Raw genomic sequence first — 20645 nt, 5'->3', positions numbered from 1 at the left:
CAGCTCACTGCTTACAAGGGTGTGGTAAGAGGCACATCCTGTGCCTCTCCTCATCTACTTCTTTGCTTCTTCTCCTTTCCTCTCTGCAGCACCCCCTCACTGGTGGTAATAAGAGGCTCAGGGCTTCAGGTGGAGGACATCCGTGCATGCATGAACGTCACACATGCACATGACATCACATTGACGTTCTGTGCATTTCTGGGTGTCCTCCAGCCACAGCACCAAGATTAGTGTGCCAGCAGCTTAAAAAGTTTGCAACACACTGGTTTAAACTCTATCTTAGCTTCAGTTGATAACCAGTGAAATTGTATGTATCAAGAGGGAAAGAAAAATGCCTATACCTTGGTGTGATATATAGACCTCCCAGGCAACAGGAGGACAAAGACATGGAATTAATTGAGGACATAGAGAACATCACGCTGCGCGGAGACTTAGTAATGCTAGGAGACTTCAACATGCCAGATGCAGATTGGAACACACTCTCCGCGACTACGGGTAGCAGCAAAAGAATATTAAACTCCATAAAGGGGGCACGTCTCAAGCAAATGGTGTTGGAGCCCACCAGGGATCAGGCATTACTAGACCTGGTCCTCACCAACGGAGATAGCGTCACGGAAGTCTCAGTAGGAGACACACTGGCCTCCAGCGACCATAATATGGTATGGCTCAACCTTAAGAAAGGTTTCCCTAAGACAAACACAGCAACAAGGGTTCTCAACTTTAGAGGTACAGACTTCAGCAGCATGGGAGATTTTATCCATCGGGAGCTATATAAACAAGCAAAATCTGACAATGTGGAGGGTATGTGGTCGTCTCTGAAATCCATACTACACGAAGCAACAGACCGATACATAAAGACAGTAAGTAAACGCAGGAGAAACAAAAGACCCCAATGGTTCAGTAAAGAAATTTCAGACCTAGTTAAACAGAAAAAAGACGCATTTATCACCTACAAACATCTAGGCAGAGAGGGGGCAAAAGAGTACTATCTAGACAGATCTAAAGCTGTCAAAACAGCAGTCAGAGAGTCCAAACTCCAAATGGAGGAAGAGTTAGCACGGAAAATTAAGAAAGGGGATAAATCTTTCTTCAGCTATATTAGTGACAGGAAAAGAAACAAAGATGGGATAGTACGCCTGAAGCAATCGGACGGTAACTTTGCGGAATCAGATTCTGAGAAGGCAGAACTACTAAACCAATACTTCTGTTCAGTATTCACCCGAGAAGCGCCGGGAGTTGGTCCACAGCTGCAGACGGGAGATAACCAGAAAGACCCGTTTCAAGATTTTGAATTTACGCCCAGTAGCGTCTACGACAAACTATCAAGACTCAAAGTAAACAAAGCCATGGGACCAGATAACCTACATCCCAGAATGCTAAGGGAGTTAAGGGAAGTCCTGGCAGAACCATTATCTGTTCTTTTCAATCTTTCCCTAAGCACAGGAAGGGTCCCCTTGGACTGGAAAACCGCCAACGTAATCCCACTCCACAAAAAGGGCTGCAGGACAGAGACAGCAAACTACAGACCAGTGAGTCTCACGTCTATAGTGTGTAAACTCATGGAAACACTGATCAAACAGAATATTGACACAATCCTAGACGAAGAAAAACTACGTGATCCACACCAACACGGGTTCACCAGGGGTAGATCCTGCCAATCTAATCTGATTAGCTTTTTTGACTGGGTTACTAGACAACTGGATGCTGGAGAGTCACTGGACGTAGTGTATTTGGACTTCAGTAAAGCATTTGATAGCGTCCCTCATCGAAGATTACTGAACAAGCTAAAATCGATAGGATTAGGAGACACTCTAACTACATGGGTTGGGGATTGGCTGAGCGGCAGACATCAAAGGGTAGTGGTGAACGGTACCCCATCTGAAGCATCGGACGTGATAAGTGGAGTGCCGCAGGGCTCGGTCCTGGGTCCGATTCTATTCAACTTATTCATAAGAGATATGATGCAAGGACTTAGGGGAAAGGTATCGCTGTTCGCCGACGCTGCCAAACTTTGCAACATAGTAGGCAGAAGCTTATTACCTGATAATATGACACACGATCTACTGCTGCTGGAACAATGGTCAACTACTTGGCAGCTTGGCTTCAATGCTAAAAAATGCAAGGTAATGCACCTGGGAAAGAGAAACCCGCGTAGAACTTATGTACTAAATGGTGAAACCTTGGTTAGGACCACAGCGGAACGCGATCTAAGAGTGATCATTAGCGAGGACATGAAGGTTGCCAATCAAGTGGAGAAGGCTTCCTCCAGAGCAAGACAAATGATGGGGTGTATCCGCAGAGGTTTCGTCAGCAGGAGACCTGAAGTTATGATGCCGTTGTACAGAGCCATGGTGAGGCCTCACTTAGAGTACTGCGTTCAGTTTTGGAGACCTCACTACCGAAAGGACGTGCTGAGAATCGAACAGCGAACAGCCACCAGGATGGTCTTGGGGCTCAAGGATCTCACGTATGAAGAAAGACTAGAGAAATTGCGGATGTACTCACTTGAGGAAAGAAGGGAACGGGGAGATATGATTGAAACGTATAAGTATATCACGGGGCACATCGAGTCAGAAGATGATATCTTCCGGCTCATGGGACCCTCGACCACCAGAGGGCATCCGCTAAAAATCAGGGGAGGGAAGTTTCATGGCGACTTCAGGAAGTATTTCTTCACCGAGAGAGTTGTGGATCATTGGAACAGACTCCCACTCCAGGTGATAAAGGCCAGCAGCGTGACGGATTTTAAGAGAAAATGGGATACTCACGTGGGATCTTTAAGGGAGTAAACTCAGGGGGGGAGGATACTTGGAATGGGCAGACTTGGTGGGCTATAGCCCTTTTCTGCCGCTTTTTTTTCTATGTTTCTAAGTTGTAACTCTCTCAAACTTATTCAATGAACAAATCAATCAAACAGCAGTATTATATAATTTCCTCAAAAGGTATTTGTTATATGTACTCTGAATTCTGTACATATTGTGTTCAATCCATTCCTAACCCATGAACTGGTTCTTGCAGAAGTGACACTCAAAGCTGTCAGCACCTCCCACATTGCAGTGGAGTATAATGCTCCCTTTTCCTACTGCAAGTGAACCTTGCAGAGGTGTTTGATCTACTCTGCTTTCTTTTTGTCGAAAGTTTGTTCTTATCGGTAGCAGTGCCTTGAGACCCTTTATTCAGAGGATCTCTGCCTGGTGAAGAATACAGGTTCCACGGAGCTGGACTGCAGTTTTACAGGGCAAACCGTCACATGGACCTGTGGGGTTAGCTTACTGAGTGCCACTTCAGTGATCAGGGTCTGTTCATCTGGGATCCAGCTTGTCCTCGCTGGGATTCCAGGGTTCTGCTCTCTCCTGGTTTTCTTCCTATTTCTTATTGTACCTTCAATGTATATTACGGTGGATCCATCTCCGCCGCCGTCCCGCTGTCTATTGGCGTACCCCAAGGCTCTGTCCTGGGCCCTCTCCTCTTTTCCCCATATACCCTCTCTCTTGGTACGCTGATCTTCTCTCATGGTTTTCAATAGCACCTCTTTGCTGATGACTCCCAGATCTACCTCTCCACGCCAGATATATCTGCAGAAGTTCAGGCCCAAATTTCAGCTGCCTTTCTAACATTGCTGCTTGGATGTCTCACCGCCATCTCAAACTGAATATGGCTAAAACTGAACTCCTTATCTTTTCCCCCAAACCCGCCTCCCCCTTCTCGCCGTTCTCTATTCTGTGGATAACGCTATCCTCCCTGTCTTGTTGACTTGCAATCTTGGGGTGATCTTTGACTCCTCTCTCTCCTTCTCTGTTCAGATCTAACAGACTGCTAAATCCTGTCGCTTCCTCCTCCATAACATTACCAAAATCCATCCTCTTCTCTCTGAACACATGACCAAAACTCTTGTCCATGCTCTCGTCACCTTGTGCTTGGACTACTGTAATTTACTTCTCTTGGTCCTCCCGCGTGCCTGTCTTTCACCTCTTCAATCCGTTGATGGTGCAGCCTCCAGAATTGTACACAATATTCTAAATGAGGTCTCACCAGAGTCTTATATAGAGGCATTAATACCTCCTTTTTCCTACTGGCCATACCTCCCCCTATGCAACCTAGCAACCTTCTAGCTTTTGCTGTCACCTTTTCAACCTGTTTGGCCACATTAAGATCATCACATACAATCACACCCAAGTCCTGCTCTTCCGTCGTGCACATAAGTTCTTCACCCCCGGCTTAAACTGTACCGTTCCCTTGGGTTTTTTCAGCCCAAGTGCATGACCTTGCATTTCTTAGCATTAAATTTTAGCTGCCAAATTTCAGACCATTCTTCAAGTTTGCCAGGTCTTTCTTCATGTTGTTCACACAATCCTGGGTGTCTACTCTATTGCAGATTTTGGTATCATCTGCAAAGAGGCAAATCTTACCCAACAACCCTTCAGCAAAATCATTTATAAAAATGTTAAAAAGAACAGGCCCAATAACAGAACCTTGAGGCAAACCACTGGTAACATCCCTTTCTTGTACAATTCCTCTGGAGGCTGAACTCGAGGGTTCTTGCATCTGCTTTAGCCTTGGCTGCAGAACTTACAAACAAATCCATCCCCCCTCTCCGAGGTCAGCTCCTTGGACACTCCCCTCGAAGTCCAGTTGTTCTGCAGCCTTGCTTCTGACTTCTAGTTTCTTCTGCTCGTGAATTAATTTTTCTCTGTTTCTAGTCTTTTATTTTATGTGCCGTGAGTATTGCCCAAGTACTACAGATTCACTCTGGGGGAGTGATCGTTCGGCGGAAGATCGCAGCCTTTTGCTTAAAGATTGTCTACTCCGGTTAGCAGAAACTGCAGTAAGCCCCCTAGACACCCTGCAGGTCAGTTCGGGTTCCAGGATTGGGAACTGTCTCGCCCCGGGTTTATCCACTAAGGGGTAGAGCGCAGGCTTCTGCAGTTCATGGAGGTATGCCGGAATTGGAACCGGACTGTGTGTCTTTCCTAAAATTTCCTGTCTGCGGTGACAGGGAAAGTGAGGCGGTCAGAAGATGTGAAAAATCCAGATTTCTGAGGTAGTAGATTTCCATGCTTGCTTGTAGGCTGGCCTGCCGTTTCTGTTGAATGCAGTACAGACACAGTGAGACACTGCATGCATGCTCGTATTGACGATTTGGGGAGGGGGTTTTCAAAAGTGAGTTTTGGGTGTTTTCCCTGAATGCCCTATCCCCCTCCCTCACCTCTGAAAAAACAAAATTGCCATTTTCCTGGGTTTCCTGCGTTTTTTGTGGGCCGTTTTAGGGCAAAATCGGCACCTGCGGCGGCCATCTTGGATTTTCTTTAAAACTTTTAAAAGTATATTTTTTGCCTTTAGAACCTTTGTTATTGTTCCAAACTTCACAGATGGCCACCTCAGGACAGGATGGCATGGATTCATGCCTCAATTATAGTGGATGGCTGTCGGATTTGCGGCCGCATGTCACGTGTGCCGCGTCCTGCACGGGGGCAAAGGCATGCACGGATTCCATGTTTTCCTCCTTCAGAGAGTCTCTCCTTTGCCTCCACATCTACTGGAGACACTTTTGACGCATCCAGTCCCTCTCAAACGGGTATGAAACGCGCTGCGTGGAAGCACAAGCGCAGTTTCGGGGGGGGGAGTCTCCTTTGAGCACTACAACTACGGCAAGCTGAGCAGCTTTTGCCACTGGTGCATATTTTCCGCCTGCAAGTGTCAGATATTGTGTCAGGCTTTTCTGGTTGTGAAAAGGCTGTGCCTGTTTATTCCAAGTTGTATCCAGTGCTGCAGCATGTCTGTGTTTCTCTTCAGTGAAACTGGAGAGCAGACTGGCGGTTGCTGCCATTGCGTCTGCCCCGGTTTCTTTCCATTTGCTGTCACAGATTTTTTTTTTTTCCCTACGGCGTCCAGCAAGGTGGTTTTTTTAGCGGATCTTCGGGATCCCACTGCCAGCAGGTCCCTAGTACATGGGGTTGTCCCAGCTGTGCGCAGGCTCTTTCGGTCTGACCAATGACCTCCCCGCCTTTCTGAGAGGTGCTTTACCCTGGTGTTGGACCTCCGGCTGCTTGCAGGCTGTTTCTTCATGAGTGCTCAACATACACTGCCTGCATTCTTTCCGGACATTCCGGATTTGGGTAGGAGTGGCTTGCGAATCCCTGGAGGGTCCCCTTAAATGTGCTAGAGCCATGGTGCGGTTGTCTCTCATGGACCCGGAGTTCACCAAGCAACTGGTCCCGCCGCAGGTGCATTTGGCTACTTCTTTACCCTCTGTTGGAGTTGTCCTGAATGGTGTTAAGGCCAGGAGAGTGGATTTTGTGCTCAAACGCCTTTTTGATTTTGCTGCAGTGGAAGTGAGAGTTACAGCAGCCGCTTCCTTTGTGGTCCAGGTGGGTCGCACTAAGCTCAGCCAGGATCCCGAGGAGGTTGTCCTTTGGGACCTTGACTTCTAGTCTCCGGAGTGAATTATTTGGCGGTTGCCCTAATTGACATAATGAAAGTTTTTTCTAAGCTTGGAGCTTGCTCAGTCTCTGCCCGACGATTGCTATGGATTCAACAGTGGTCGGGTGATTCTTCGTCTAAGGCTAAGCTGAGCATGTTGCCTTTCAAGGGTGTGCTCCGGATTGGCTAGGATTTGGGTTGACCTTATGGCCAGTATTCAGGATGATACGTCTGGATATACATGTGTCGACACCTCATTCTACAGAGGGTTTGGGACGGCCGACTTCATCCCTGACAGCACTCTCACCAGACGCCAGACTCTCGGCGATAGGACGCCACTTTGGAGCCCCTTCCAGACCTTGCTTTGGAGGTTCTGCCAGATGTCCGTCTTTGAACACCCGTTCTCATGTCCCTTCCAAGGGAAGTTCTGACACTTGGCATGTGGCGCCTTACCCTCAGATCGGGGGGTGACTTTCGGCCTACCTACCGGAGTGACTGTGGGTGACTTCGAACAAGTGGGTCCTCAAAGTGTTAAAAGAGGGTCTCTGATTACAGTTTTTCCGGCCTCCACTGGACTTCTTCCTGTCTTCCACGGGAAACCTGGGCAGAGACCGTAGAGGGCCTGCCACAGTTCGCCGGTTGCTAGGTCTGGTGACAATAGCACTTGTTCCAAAAGATGACTTGGGATCCGGGAGATACTAGATTCTTTTCATCATGCCAAAGCAAAACTTTGAAGATTTGTGACCTATTATGGACCTGTAGGCAGTGACTCACTTTGGTCTTACGGCCTCTCAAGCTATGTTTAAGCTTTCTCTGCTGGCGCCTGCTTTTCTGTAGTTTTGAGCACCCTAAGGTGGAGTTTGCTGCGGCGCAGGATACCCGGCACACGGACCTCCCTGGTGTTAAAGTAGTATTTATGGACTCCCAGGATAGCATAGTGGATATTTTCTTTTAAAAATAAATAAATAAAAACAAACCCCTTAGATGTGCCTTCTTCAGGCTTCAAGGCAGTGGCAGCCTCCTTTGTGGGGTGTGCTTGTCACGCATGATTGCGCAGGGTATCCTCTGTGGAAGTAGCTGTCGGTCCCCAGCCAGTGCTGGATGGTGTAGATTATGGGGCGGACGCTCTTTCTGATCTCATTCGAGTTCTTACCACTTAAGCGGTGTCTATGTGCCGGCCGTTTTAGAACTATCATTGGGCTGGAGATGCTGCCTCCAAGATAATTTTGAGTAGACTTCCATTCAGGAGTCGGCTTCTTTTTGGGACAGATCTGACTGACCTGGCCGGTGTTGCTGATCGCTGCCCTACGTCTCTCCCTATGAACAACTCTTGCCGGACTTTGGGGGAGGGGTCATTAGTAATTTTCATCCTTCCTGTCGTTTTTGTCAGAACTCCTTGGGCTCTTCCTCCCAGAAAGATTTTCAGGGATACAGTCCCTGTGTCAACACTTCCAGCCATCCTCCGACATCCAGACCCTGGGTAGCTAATGCTCCTGTACAGCCTTCCAGAGAGCTGTGTAGCTCAGTTTTACTAGGAGTGGATGTGCATGTCCTCGGCTACATGGGTGCTGGACATCTTTGGGAGGGAGGGGCACAAGAAAGATTTATTTTGTTAGCATCTGGATTTGTTTCTGGACACACCGGCAGGTCAGCCAGAAGAGGAATCAATTATATGCACTTCTTTACAGTGTGCATTCCACATCTGGATACTAGTCCTTTTCCAGAACATGGATGTCATATTGACACTTTGGCAGTCGGGAAACTCCCCCCCCCCAAAAAAAAAAAAAACAAAAAAAAACAACCCTCTACTTTGGCTTCTTATGCCAAAGCCTGGAAGGTTTTTCAACAGTGGTGTGCTAAGGACCCAGGTGGAGCCTGAAAGGGCTTCCTTTTCGGGGGTCCTGACTTTTCTTTTGGTGGTACCAGAGAAGGGTTTTGCAGTGGCCTCCCTTAATGTTGGGTTGCAAGCCTTTTGTGCTTAAAGTGCATGTAGTGGCTTTAGTTTGCTTACTTCTCATCCAGAGGGAACCAGATTTATGAGAGGGGCACTTTGTTTGCGGCCTCCCTTCATGGAATCTTGACATTGTTCTTCAGGGCCTTGGGGAAGCCCCATTAGAGCCACTGAAGGATGCTACTCTTCTGGGTCTGATGTTCTAGACTGTCTGGTTGCCAAGGTCTCAGCATGGCGTATTTCGGAGATTCAAGTTCTTTCGTGCTGGGAACCTTTTCTCTGTATTCAGGATGAAGGAGTAGTTCTCCGTACTGTACCTTCCTTTCTACAGTGAATAGTTTCCACTTCCCCTCTCACCTACAGGGTTCGTTTGCTTGTGTTTCATTCCTCAGGCTTTGTGCGGATGGCTTAGCTCTTCCGTACATTGGACGTCGAGACCATTTTGCTCCACTATTTGCAGTGGGCGCCTGATTTTCGGTTGATTGATCATTTTTGTCATATCTACTGTGCCTTGGCGGGGCAGGCTAGCTCAGAGCTGTTGGTTTTCTTGGGCTGTTTCTGTGGCCGCTGTCTCCCATAGCTAACAGCTGACAGTTTCCTTGAGGCCCACTGGGCTAGAAGTATTGCTGTTTCATGGGTGAAGTCTTGTGCACTTCCAATTACTTTGCTGGTGGCTCCTTGCTCCTATTTTCATACTTTAACCCGGCTTTTCCAGGTGCATGGGGTGGCTCGCCTGAATAATGGTTAGTTGTTTTTTTTTGGGGGGGAGAGGGGGATCTCTGGATTGCTGCCATTACTTTGATACGTCACCTAGTGTACTGAATTCTTAAGGTACGTAACAGAATGGAAGATTAGGTTTTCACCTTCGATAATCTTCTTTTGGTAGTACCTGTAGGATTCAGTATGGCCCACCCTCTCTGTATAACTTCAGTTGTTCTGAATCATCTGCTTTTTGCCTCGGTTATTCTCCTTGTAGGGAGAGATTTTTCAGCCAGTTGATGGATCCTGTGGGGATTTTTTTCACATTTCTGTGAATATGCAAGTTACTGAAGGCTGTTTCATGTGGGTGCTCATTGCACGCAGCAGGTTAGTTTTACATTGTTCAACAATGTTTTTTCTGTGTTACCGTTGGGCCTTTATATTACTTATTTTCATGTTTTTCAGAGCAGATCTGTACAGAAATTATGTTGCTGGGGGACTTCCCCTGTACCACCTTGTCATGGAGTTGTTCAGGTATGTTGCTTGCTTTGGGACTATACTAAATCTAACTATCTGTAAGGAGGAGGAGCATGTGCTCAGAAAAGTATGTGGCTTTCTGCAACTCCTGGATCACGGGTTGGAATTGAACACCTAATGTCCTGAATCCTACAGGTACTAATAGAAAGAAGATTCTCGAAGGTGAAAACCTAAGCTTCCAGTTCATAGGGTTACAGTATAAGTTTCCAGTATACATCAGGCAACAAAAAGATCTGTGCAGTTTTTAAAAATTGTTAAAGCTTCATCTATTTTGTAAAATGAAATATGATAGTTGATGTTTTTTTAGATGTGCTGTATTTTTTTGATAATTTTGACATGTCTTTTTAGTTTTGGTTTCTGTCTTTGCCATTTTTAATTATGTATGTATGGTTGTAATCCACTTTGTTTAAAGGCAGAATATAAATAATAAACTATAAACATAAAAGAGTTGCCATACTGGGACAGACCGAATGTCCATCAAGTTCCACTGTTTCCAGCAGTGGCCAACCCAGGTCGTAAGTACGAGGGGCATCCTTTTATCTACCTCAGTAGGAAAGAAAAGAAATTTCAAAAAATGGTGTGTTTTCTTTTTCCAATATAGTCCCCTGATAGCTCCATACACTTCATTCACTTATCCTGCAATGACTTTGAAAGGAATTCTTCTATTTGATCTTCAAACCAGGACGCCATCTTCCTTGACGTCTTCATCACTTGAAAACCACTGTCCACAGAGAGATTTCTTCAAAACTTGGAACCGGAAATAATCCAAGGGAGCCAGGTCAGGACTGTACAGTGGATGGTATAGCTGCTGAAACCCACATTTTCGGATGGTAATCTGTGATTGTTGTGACGTGTACCGGTGCATTGTCATGAAGAAGCAGCAGACATGCTGTGAGTTTTTCTCGTTCTTTCTTTTTGATTGTGTTCTGCAGAGCAATCACTGTGTTGGTGTAACTCTCCCTGGTTATGGTTGTCTGGTGTGGCATGAACTCCAGAAGCAAAAGTCCTTCATCATCCCAGAAGATAGATGCCATGACTTTCCTGCATATTTTTCTGTCTTGAACTTCTTGGGGGTGCTTCCACTGCATTGACTCCATTTTGGACTGTGTATATCTAGTCACCAAACAATGAAAAAAGTTCACTTGGTCCTCAAGGAACATCTCCAAGTTCTCTTGGCAGCACTGGAGCCTCATGGCCTTCTGGCATGGTATCAGCATTCTTGGAACCCATCTTGCACTAACCTTGGACATGCCCAACTTTTCATGAATTATTTTCCAAACTGTACCTGCCAAGATGCCCCTTTCTTCAGCTATTTGGGAAAACTTAATTTGTCTGTCAGACAAAATCCTTGACTTTCTTGCACATTTCTGTGGAAGTTGCTTCCACAGAATATCCAGTGTGAAGGTCATCTTCAATGGACTCTATACCCCACTGTTTGCTCCAAAATTTTTCTTTGTACGATGATAGGGCAGACTTGCAATAAACTGCAGTCATGCATTCATGGATCTCCTTTGGCTTTTCCCCTTCTTTTGTGAGAAATTTTTTAGCACTGAACAGTGCTCCAAATCTAGCAGTTTCTTACTTGATTTGCACAAAGACTCTCCTGAAGTCCTGTCTCTTGGAATGTTAAACTTGTACTTGAGTAATCTTGAGACATGTCAGAACATGCACAGATTTGTTTCATTGTGCTTGCTACTTTCTTTTATACTCAAATAGAAAAATTATTGAATGCCCCTCATAAGATTGCAAATGAAAATCTTTCAGACATCTATTCAGAGAACTTGTATACCATTAAGCATATTTATAATTTGTTCTATGGCAGAGCTAATCCATTTGTACTGCTCCTAGATGGGCTATGAAAGCTTTGCAAATGTTGAAATCTTGATGATCAAGATTTATTTATGCCCCCTCCCCCCTTTTTTATTTTATTTAATTTATTTATTTTTGCAAATCGTAGCACAGTTTTTAGTGCTGGCCATGGCGGTAATAGCTCTGACGCTCATAGGAATTCTATGAGTGTCAGAACTGTTACCACTGTGACCAGCGCTAAAAATTGCATTACGGTTTTGTAAAAAAAAAAAAAAAAGGTGGTGGTGGTGGAGGTGGCATTCATTTAATTATTTAATATAACACATATATCCTAGGTGGTTTACATTGAAAAGTAATCAATATTTTATTTTTATCCCAGGACAAGCAGGCAGCCTATTCTCAACATGTGGGTGATGTCATCCACGGAGCTCGGATGCGGTCAGCTTCACAATCAGACTTGCTTGAAGAACTTTAGAAAGTTTGCGAATGCCGCGCATGCGCGAGTGCCTTCCCACCCGATGCAGGGCGCGCGTCTCCTCAGTTTTCTGCAGAGCCGAGAAGTCTTAATTTGACGCTCGGTACTAGACTCAGTTCTACTTCGTACCTTTTCTCACCGTGGATTGTGTTTTATTTTTTTACTGGGTCGCTGTGTTTCTTTGCGCGTTTTCATCTTTTGGTTTTTTTAACTTTTATTTTTCCTATGTGTCACGGCGGGGCCTGCCTCACGGCCTCAGCCTGCGGGTTTCGATCTCGCTGAGGCTATTTTCCGTTTATGTCCCAGCTGGTCACAGGCTTCAAGAAGTGTAGCCATTGCTAGCGTGCGATCTCCCTCATTGAACCACATAGGTGGTGTGTTCAGTGTTTGGGACCTGAATGTCGTCCGGAGTTGTGCCTCCTGTGCTACCCTTCAACCAAGAGCCATCAAACGTCGTCGAGTTCAGGTGGAAAACCTCTTTGGCGGTATGGATCCACTTCCCCCAGTCTCGACCTCGAATCCGGTCAAGCTTCTCAAAGGGATTCCGCCTTCTACCTCGACCTTGACCTTAATCAAATCCTCCTCGTTTGGAGGGTCCTCTTTCTCGAGCAAATCTGCTAAGATTTCTCCTGAGGAGCCACTTTCCTTGCTGCCTCCCTCAGGTCAGGTACCAGCAGTGGTTATCAAGCTACCCAAGAAGCATGTCTCCAAGTTGAAGAGTCGTTCTTCCTCCTCTTCCTCGAAACCTATAGCCACACCAGATGTACCAGATCCTCAAGTCTCGGTGTCACATTTGGAAGCTATGATCCAGACCATTATGGATCGGCAGTTTGGTAATATGCTTGCCAAACATACTCCTACCTCGACTCTGCTTCCTGCAGTCCAGTCTGAGCACTTACCAGTATCACAAGGAGTCGAGTCCTTGGCTGAATCCTCTCACTCTATACAAGGAGTCGAGTCCTTGGGAGTGACTCAATAAGATTCTACACACTTTATGCAAGGAGGTGAGTCTTTGCGAGTATCTTGTCTGGAGTATAAGCACACTACTCAAGGATCCGAGTCTTTGTCAATGCCTCGAGATACCGCGACACAAGGAACTCAGTCCTTTTTGGTATCTCGATCTCCAGCCTCCAGCTCTCCTTCCTCGCATAAAGCATCGCCTTTTCCGAGGCATAGGGCGAAGACTCCTCAACATTCCTCTCAGTGGGACATGCCTGGTTCGAGGCACAGTTCTCAACATCAGTCAAAGCATCTATCGAGGCACAGGTCCTCGTCTCGGGACAGGCCTTGTTTCTCCAGGCCTCTAGACTCTTCGAGGCCTCCATTTCTGAAGCCAAGGACGCCACCTCCAGAGCCTTACACCTATGCTTCTCCTGCGAGGGATTCTCTCAGTGAGTCATCTATACCTGCATATTCAGACCTCAGGTATCAGTACTCCAGAGAAGCTTCACCTTCGTTCTCTGCCTTGCGAGGTGCCTCGAGGTCACCCTTCCTTAGAGCAGATCTCTTTTTCTTTGTTCCTACGTCAAATGAGTAAAGACCTCAATATTACTTTGGACTCTGATTCCAAATACTCTACAGAGTATTTAGAAGAAATGAATTTGCCTCATCCTCCTGCGGAGTCTCTTAAATTGCCCATTAATAGACTTCTTTCTCAAACTTTCAAGCAAAATCTTGAAATACCCTATTCCATTCCTGCTGTACCAGGAAAGCTGGAATCACGTTACAGGATGATCCACTGCAAGGGCTTTGAGAAATCTCAGTTATCCCATCAGTCCCTTCTCGTGAAGTCTTCTCTGAAAAGGACCAATCCTGCCAAAGTTTATGCCACTGTCCCTCCTGGAAGAGAGAGCAGGACTATGGACAAGTTTGGTCTTTGTATCGAAATTCTCTTATGGCAACTAGAGTTTTGAATTACAATTTTATTTTCACTTCTTATTTCAAGCATTTGGTTAACATCCTGCCTAAATTTTGCAAATATATTCCTCAATATCATCTTCCAGTGTTTCAGCATGTGACTACCACTCTGGCTCGACTCCGAATGCATCTCCTTCAATCTTCCTGTGATGCATTTGAACTTTCCTCGAGGGTCACTGCCTTCTCAGTGGCAATGTGCTGGCTTCCTGGCTTTGCACTGTAGATATGGACCCCAATCTTCAAGATCATCTGGCCAACATCCCTTTTTAGGGCAATGAATTGTTTGATGACTCCATCGAGGCAACTACTAAACGATTGGCTCAACATGAGAAATTGTTTGCTTCCACCATTCAACCTAAGCCTAAGCATTCTACCTCTAAAGGCTTCAGGCCTCTTCCATCTTACCAGAGATGCTTTCCACAGAGAGCAGCTCCTTATACACGAGCGCCTCCTAAGAAACAACCACAACAGCAGCAGCAAAGGCAGCAAAAACCTCAGACTCCTGCTGCGCCTAAGGCCTCTCAACCTTTTTGACTCCCCTTCCCATTGGAGGTCATCTCCATCATTTTTACCACCACTGGGAGATCATTACATTAGACCTCTGGGTTCTGAGTATCCTTCCAATTCATCACAGACCACCCTTCTTCTTCAGGAAGCTCAAGCTCTGCTTCGTCTCCATGCCATCAAGGAAGTTCCCTTGGAACAACAAAGCAGGGGTTTTTACTCCCGTTCTTCCTTGTTCCGCAGAAGACAGGCGATCTGTGTCCTTTCTTGGATCTCAGAGCGCTCAACAAATTTTTAGTCAAAGAAAAATTCAGAATGTTGTCTCTAGCATCCTTATATATCCCCTTCTAGATCAGAACGATTGGTTATGTTCTCTAGATCTCAAAGAGGCTTACACTCGCATTCCCATTCATCCAGCCTCTCGACAGTTCCTCAGATTTCAGGTGGGAAATCTGCATTTCCAATTACAGAGTGCTACCCTTCGGCCTGGCTTCATCTCCAAGAGGGAGGGTCAATAGTGTGGGCTGTAGCCCTTATCTGTAGCCCTTATCTGCCGTCATCTTTCTATGTTTCTAAGAGTTTTCACCAAGTGCCTAGTTGTGGTAGCAGCAGCTCTGCGGAACCATGGTCTCCAGGTGTTCCCGTGCTTGGACGACTGGCTCATCAAAGATTCAACATCTCAAAGGGTTATTTTAGCGATCCAAAGGACTATTTGGTTCCTCCAAAGTTTGGGGTTCAAAATCAACTTTCCCAAATCCCAGCTATAGCCCTCTCAAACTCTATAGTTCATTGGAGCTGTCTTGAACACTGTACAACTCGAAGCATTCCTTCCTCGTCAACGTCAGGATGCTCTTCTTCAGCTCTGTCACAAAGTGTCTTCCCTCTCTTCAATTTCAGCAAGACACATGATGGTTCTTCTAGGTCACATGACTTCTACCATTCACGTGACACCTTTTGCCAGATTTCACCTCTGAATCCCTCAGTGGACACTGGCATCTCAGTGAGCTCAGGCTTTCGACCCACTCTCAACATATCAGAGTGACTCCTTTGTTGAGACAGTCTCTCCACTGGTGGATGCTCTCTTCCAATCTCTCCAGAGGTTTACTGTTTCAAACACCCCCTCATCAGAAGGTCCTCATGACAGATTCTTCGACCTACGCTTGGGGGGGCTCATCTCGATGCTCTCCGTACTCAAGGCCATTGATCCAGCACGGATCATCAGTGTCACATCAATCTGTTGGAACTCAGAGTAATCTTCATTGCGCTCAAAGCTTTTTAGCATCTTCTTCACGACTAGGTAGTCCTCATTCGGACAGACATCAAGTCGCCATGTACTATGTTGTCAAGCAGGGAGGAACAGGATCTCTCCCTCTTTGCCAGGAAGCTCTGAAGGTTTGGAATTGGACAATTCTTCGCAACACCTTCCTGAAAGCTATCTACATTCCAGGAGAGAAAAACTGGCGTACAAATTGAGTCGTCTTCTACAACCTCACGAATGGACACTCAATTCCTCGCCTCTTCATCACATTTTTTCTAAGTGGGAGATTCCTCAGATAGATCTCTTCACGTCTCCCCACAACAACAAACTGCCTTAGTTCTGCTCCAGGATATACTCCCCTCACCGACTAGACGAATCTGTTTTTCTATGCGTTCCCTCTATTCCCTCTCATACTCAAGACACGTGTCAACCTCAAACAGGAACATGCCATGATTCTGATAGCTCCTTGGTGGCCCAGGCAACCTTGGTTCTCCCTTCAACTTCAACTCAACAGCAGGGAGCCACTACTTCTACCAGTTTTTCCCTCTCTGCTTACACTTCATCCCAACCTGCAGTCTCTATACCTGACAGCTTGGTACCTCTCAACCTAACTTCCACTCTACAGTTTTCTTAATCTGTACAGGACATTTTAGAGGCTTCCAGGAAGCCGTCCACTAGACAGTGTGGTTTCAGAATTTCATCTCAATCAATCCATTGTACTTCTAGTGTTTTCTTTTTTCCAAAGCCTCATTCTCATCCTGGAGAAACAGCTCTTCATACTCTGGACTGTAAGCATGCTTTGGCTTTTTACTTGCAAAGGACTAAGCCACACAGATCTGCTCCTCAACTTTTGTCTCCTTTTGATCCAAACAAGTTTGAACATCCGATTTCCAAGCGTACCATCTCCAACTGGTTAGCTGCTTGCATCTCTTTCTGCTATGCTCAGGCTGGACTGCATCTACAGAGTTGAGTCAGAGCCATGGTGGCATCAGTCGCTTTCCTTAGATCTACTCCTATTGAGGAAATCTGTAAAACTGCCACTTGATCCTTGATCATACCTTCACCTCTCATTGTCTGGATCCTTTTTCCAGACGGGATGATTATTTCGTCCAGGCAGCGTTACAAAATCTATTCTCCTGAATTACCAACACTCCATCCCATTCTAGTTAGCTTGAAGGTCACCTACATGTTGAGAATAGGCTGCCTGCTTGTCCTGGGATAAAGTACAGTTACTTACCATAACAGGTGTTATTCAGGGACAGCAGGCAGCTATTCTTACAACCCTCCCACCTCCCCTGGTTGGCTTCTCTGCTAGTTATCTGAACTGAGGAGATGCGCGCCCTGCATCAGGTGGGAAGGCATTCGCGTATGTGCAGTCCGGCATTCGCAAACTTTCTAAAGTTCTTCAAGCAAGTCTGCTTGCGAAGCTGTCCACATCCGGGCTTTGTGGATGACGTCACCCACTTGTTGAGAATAGCTGTCTGCTGTCCCTGGATAACACCTGTTACGGTAAGTAACTGTGCTTTCTGGCTCGGCAGGCTCACAATTTTAACTATGGCACTTGGAGCAATGGAGGGTTAGATGACTTGCCCAGGGTCACAGGCAGCAGTGCTGGGATCAAACCCACAACCTTGAGGTGCTGTATAAACTTACATTGTGGACATGTTGGTTGATTATATTCAGCATTTTGCATTTGTCACAGTTTGGGAAACTAATGATATTTGATGATTATAAGGATTTTTTGAATCAGTTGTGTGGCACAGGGGTTAGAGCCACTGCCTCAGCACCCTGAGTCTGTGGGTTCAAATCCCTCACTGCTCCTTGTGACCCTGAGCAAGTCATTTAATCCCCTCATTGCCCCAGGTACACTAGATAGACTTTGAGCCTACTGGGACAGATAGGGAAATATGATAAAGTACCTAGGATATAAGTGGTATATAAATAATTGAATAAAAAAATTTTTTTTTAGTTAATTCTGAATAGGGTAAAACTTCTTCTGAGTTTTCCTTTCAGCTAATGTTAATTTTAGTAATAATTTTGATTTCATTAGTATTCCTGTAGTCCTCATTGTTAAATTAGTATGTTTGTCCTAGGCAATGGAAGAAATGAATGGAAAAGACTTGGAAGGAGAACATATTGAAATTGTTTTTGCAAAACCACCAGATCAAAAAAGGAAAGAAAGAAAAGCTCAGCGACAAGCTGCAAAAAATCAAATGTAAGTGTAGTAAGTTTCACAGATATGCATGTATAAATGGGTACTGTAGACTGTCATGTGGTGCCTGTATAATTTGTTTTTGGCAATATTAGACTTCAAATTCAAGCTTCATTCTTAGTTTAAAAACTTCAGTTATGTCAGGTCATTTGGGTCCTGGAAGAGCTGTATTTCTTCTGTAGTACTTTTAAAAGCTACTGTTTCAATGAGTAGAAGAAAAAGGGTGTCGGGATTAGAGAGTCACGCTGGGACAGAAATCGAAACCGTCCCCGCCCGTCCCCAGTAGAATCAAATCTGTCCCCGTCCGTCTCTGCTAGGAGTCAAATCCGTCCCCGCTGGAATCAAATCCGTCCCCGCCCGTCCCTATAAACTTCAGAAGTAGTTATTTCATTCAATTAAGCTACTGAATTAAAGGCTCTGGTAGAGACCCATTTACAAATAAGCAAAGATACTTTATTAATTTGGAAATGTTAATTGGGAGGAATACATACTTTATAAACGGGTCTCTACAAGAACCTCTAATGTAAATATAAAATATAAATACTCAGTTGATGACGACCCCCAAGCTGTCAGCTGAAGACTTCCTCTGCAGTTGGCCGGGGGATCCTTTTGCCAAGCTTGGCTCGCAGCAGTAGCGTCCCTGAGTCACAGGTGCTGGCATCTCAGTGGCTCATGGGTGCTGCCAGCGACTACTGCACTTGGTGGAGGGGAGTTTTGGTCATCTCTAGAGGAGGTCCTCTGCTGGCGGTGCTTGGGGATTCCCAACAGCCACAGCAAGGGTCAGCAACAGTAGAAATAAACTCAGAAATGCATTTCCTTTTCTTTTGAACACAATCCAAAGACATCTGCTATAAACATTTCCCAAAGCTCTCATATTTTAGTCAATAAATTCCATTTTTTATCTTTGTTGTCTGGAGACTTATTTTTCCATCAAGTTGGTCACAGTGGAATAAATTATACATAAGAATCACATCATACATGTAAAACAATATGAGTACCTAAAGCTGTGAATGAAATGAATTATACGCAAGAGCAACATCATATATGAAAATCAATAAAGACAGACTTAGAACTCATGGCAGGCACTTAAAAATACTAATTTAAAAATAACAGTCATAACAATAAAGAGCCCATACAACAGGAATAAATTATTTTTAAGAATCACATCATCCATAAAAATCAATAAGAGTAGACTTAAAACAAATAGCAGGAACATTTGGATACCGAAAAAAACCTCATAAACCAGGCATAAAAAAATCACATCATACATGAAAATCACTAAGAGTTGACTTAAAACTCATGGCAAGCATATTTAAATACTGATAAGAAATGGACAGTCATAACAGAAAAACTCATACACTAGGTATAAAAATGTGTGAACATCATGTTGAGGGCTAAATGTACTAGGCCATAACCATAAGAACTGATGTAAAAGAACAGCTGTGGAAGGCTTTAAAATCAATAAGCAAATAGCAGCATTCATAGAGCCTGTGGTGGATATCTAAAGGTATGAATCACATTGAAAGAAAACTAAAGAAGTTCATTCCAAAACATGACTCACTCCAATAAAAAAGGAAGAAATGCAATGGCATATGCTGCACCAGTACCAAAAACTAGAGGGGGTGAAAAGCCCCTTGTCATTCAAAGTAATTTGAACAGCATGGCTGCGTTGTCTCTTTTGCTGCTAACTTAAAACCCATCAGCTGATTTCTTCTTCTTCTGGTGCCCACTCATAAGTCAGCTTCTATGGAGCCTTTGGTAGGGAACTTAACTCATCAGCTGATTTCTACTTCGTGCCAGTTTCCAATCAAAAGTCAGCTTCTGTGGAGCCTTTGGTAGGGAGATAAAAAAGCATTGTTCTGAGAAGATCGCTGCACGTGACTGACGTGAAGCCTTCCCTCTGGGGAAAGACTTCTGGGTCAGCTACGTGTGGCGTGCTGCAGGCAGGGAAAGCAGACGAGCGCTGCCTCCAACCCCACGGGATCCCTGTGACCCTACGGGTTTCCCGTGAAGCTCTCTAGTCGGGATGTCAAGATATTTCTCTACTTAACATACCAAAAATAACTTGCAGACTTTAAATAAATTATATATATATATATTTATTTATTTAAAGTCTGCAAATTATTTATATATATATTTATATATTCAGTGTATTTACTGAACTGTTGCCGATGGGACCGTCATTGCCTTTACAAGTCCCTAACCACTTTGATACATAGCAATGAAAGTAAAAGAACCTTATTCATTACTAGTCTTTAAGCCCGTTACATTAACGGGTGCTAGAATAGATGTGTGTGTCTCTTTCTTTCTCTTTCCTTGGCCGCTTTCTGTCTGTCTTTCTGTCTCTCTCTTTCCTCAGCTGTCCACCACCACCCCTTGCCTGATCCCCCTGTCCAACAGTAGCCTACTCCCTTCCTTTTACCTCCCCCCCATGTCCAGCAGCACCCCTTCCCTGCTCCCCCTGTGCAGCAGCAGCCCTTCTCCCTTCCTTTTATTCCCCCCCCTGTCTAACAGCACCTCTTCCCTGTTCCCCCATGTCCAGCAGTAGGCCTTCTCCCTTCCCTTTACCTCCTCCCCCTGTCTAACAGCATCTCTTCCCTGCTATCCCTGTCCAGTAGTAGCCTCCCTTCCTGTTACCTATCCCCCTGTCCAGCAGCACCTCTTCCCTGCTCCCCCTGTCCAGCATCTGGCTTCCTGATCGTTCGTGTCTGCCCTCCTCTTCAAAAAAGCCTTCTGAGGATTGAGGCCGGCTGTAGCGAACCTCACAGGCGCTATGCACCTCGGTAGCACGTTCCCTCTGAAGTGATCCAGTGCGTCAGAGGGAATGTGCTACCGAGGTGCAGAGCGGCCTGCGAGGTTCACT

At 45.3% G+C, this 20645-nt stretch overlaps 1 protein-coding gene across 9 annotated transcripts in view; it reads left to right on the top strand.

Moving 5' to 3' along the window:
- SYNCRIP (synaptotagmin binding cytoplasmic RNA interacting protein) overlaps window positions 1–20645 on the top strand; it is a 232325-nt gene that overhangs the window by 204853 nt on the left and 6827 nt on the right. For all 9 annotated transcript variants that reach the window (XM_033937368.1, XM_033937366.1, XM_033937364.1 and 6 more), the window contains one exon: window positions 17664–17785. In XM_033937368.1, the coding sequence (XP_033793259.1) occupies window positions 17664–17785 (122 nt within the window). The remainder of the gene's footprint in view (window positions 1–17663; window positions 17786–20645) is intronic.

The sequence above is a fragment of the Geotrypetes seraphini genome, chromosome 3, assembly GCF_902459505.1.
Source record: "Geotrypetes seraphini chromosome 3, aGeoSer1.1, whole genome shotgun sequence".
Taxonomy (NCBI): Eukaryota; Metazoa; Chordata; class Amphibia; order Gymnophiona; family Dermophiidae; genus Geotrypetes; species Geotrypetes seraphini.
Note: the sequence above shows the minus strand (reverse complement) of the source record. Positions and strands in the feature narration are given on the sequence as shown.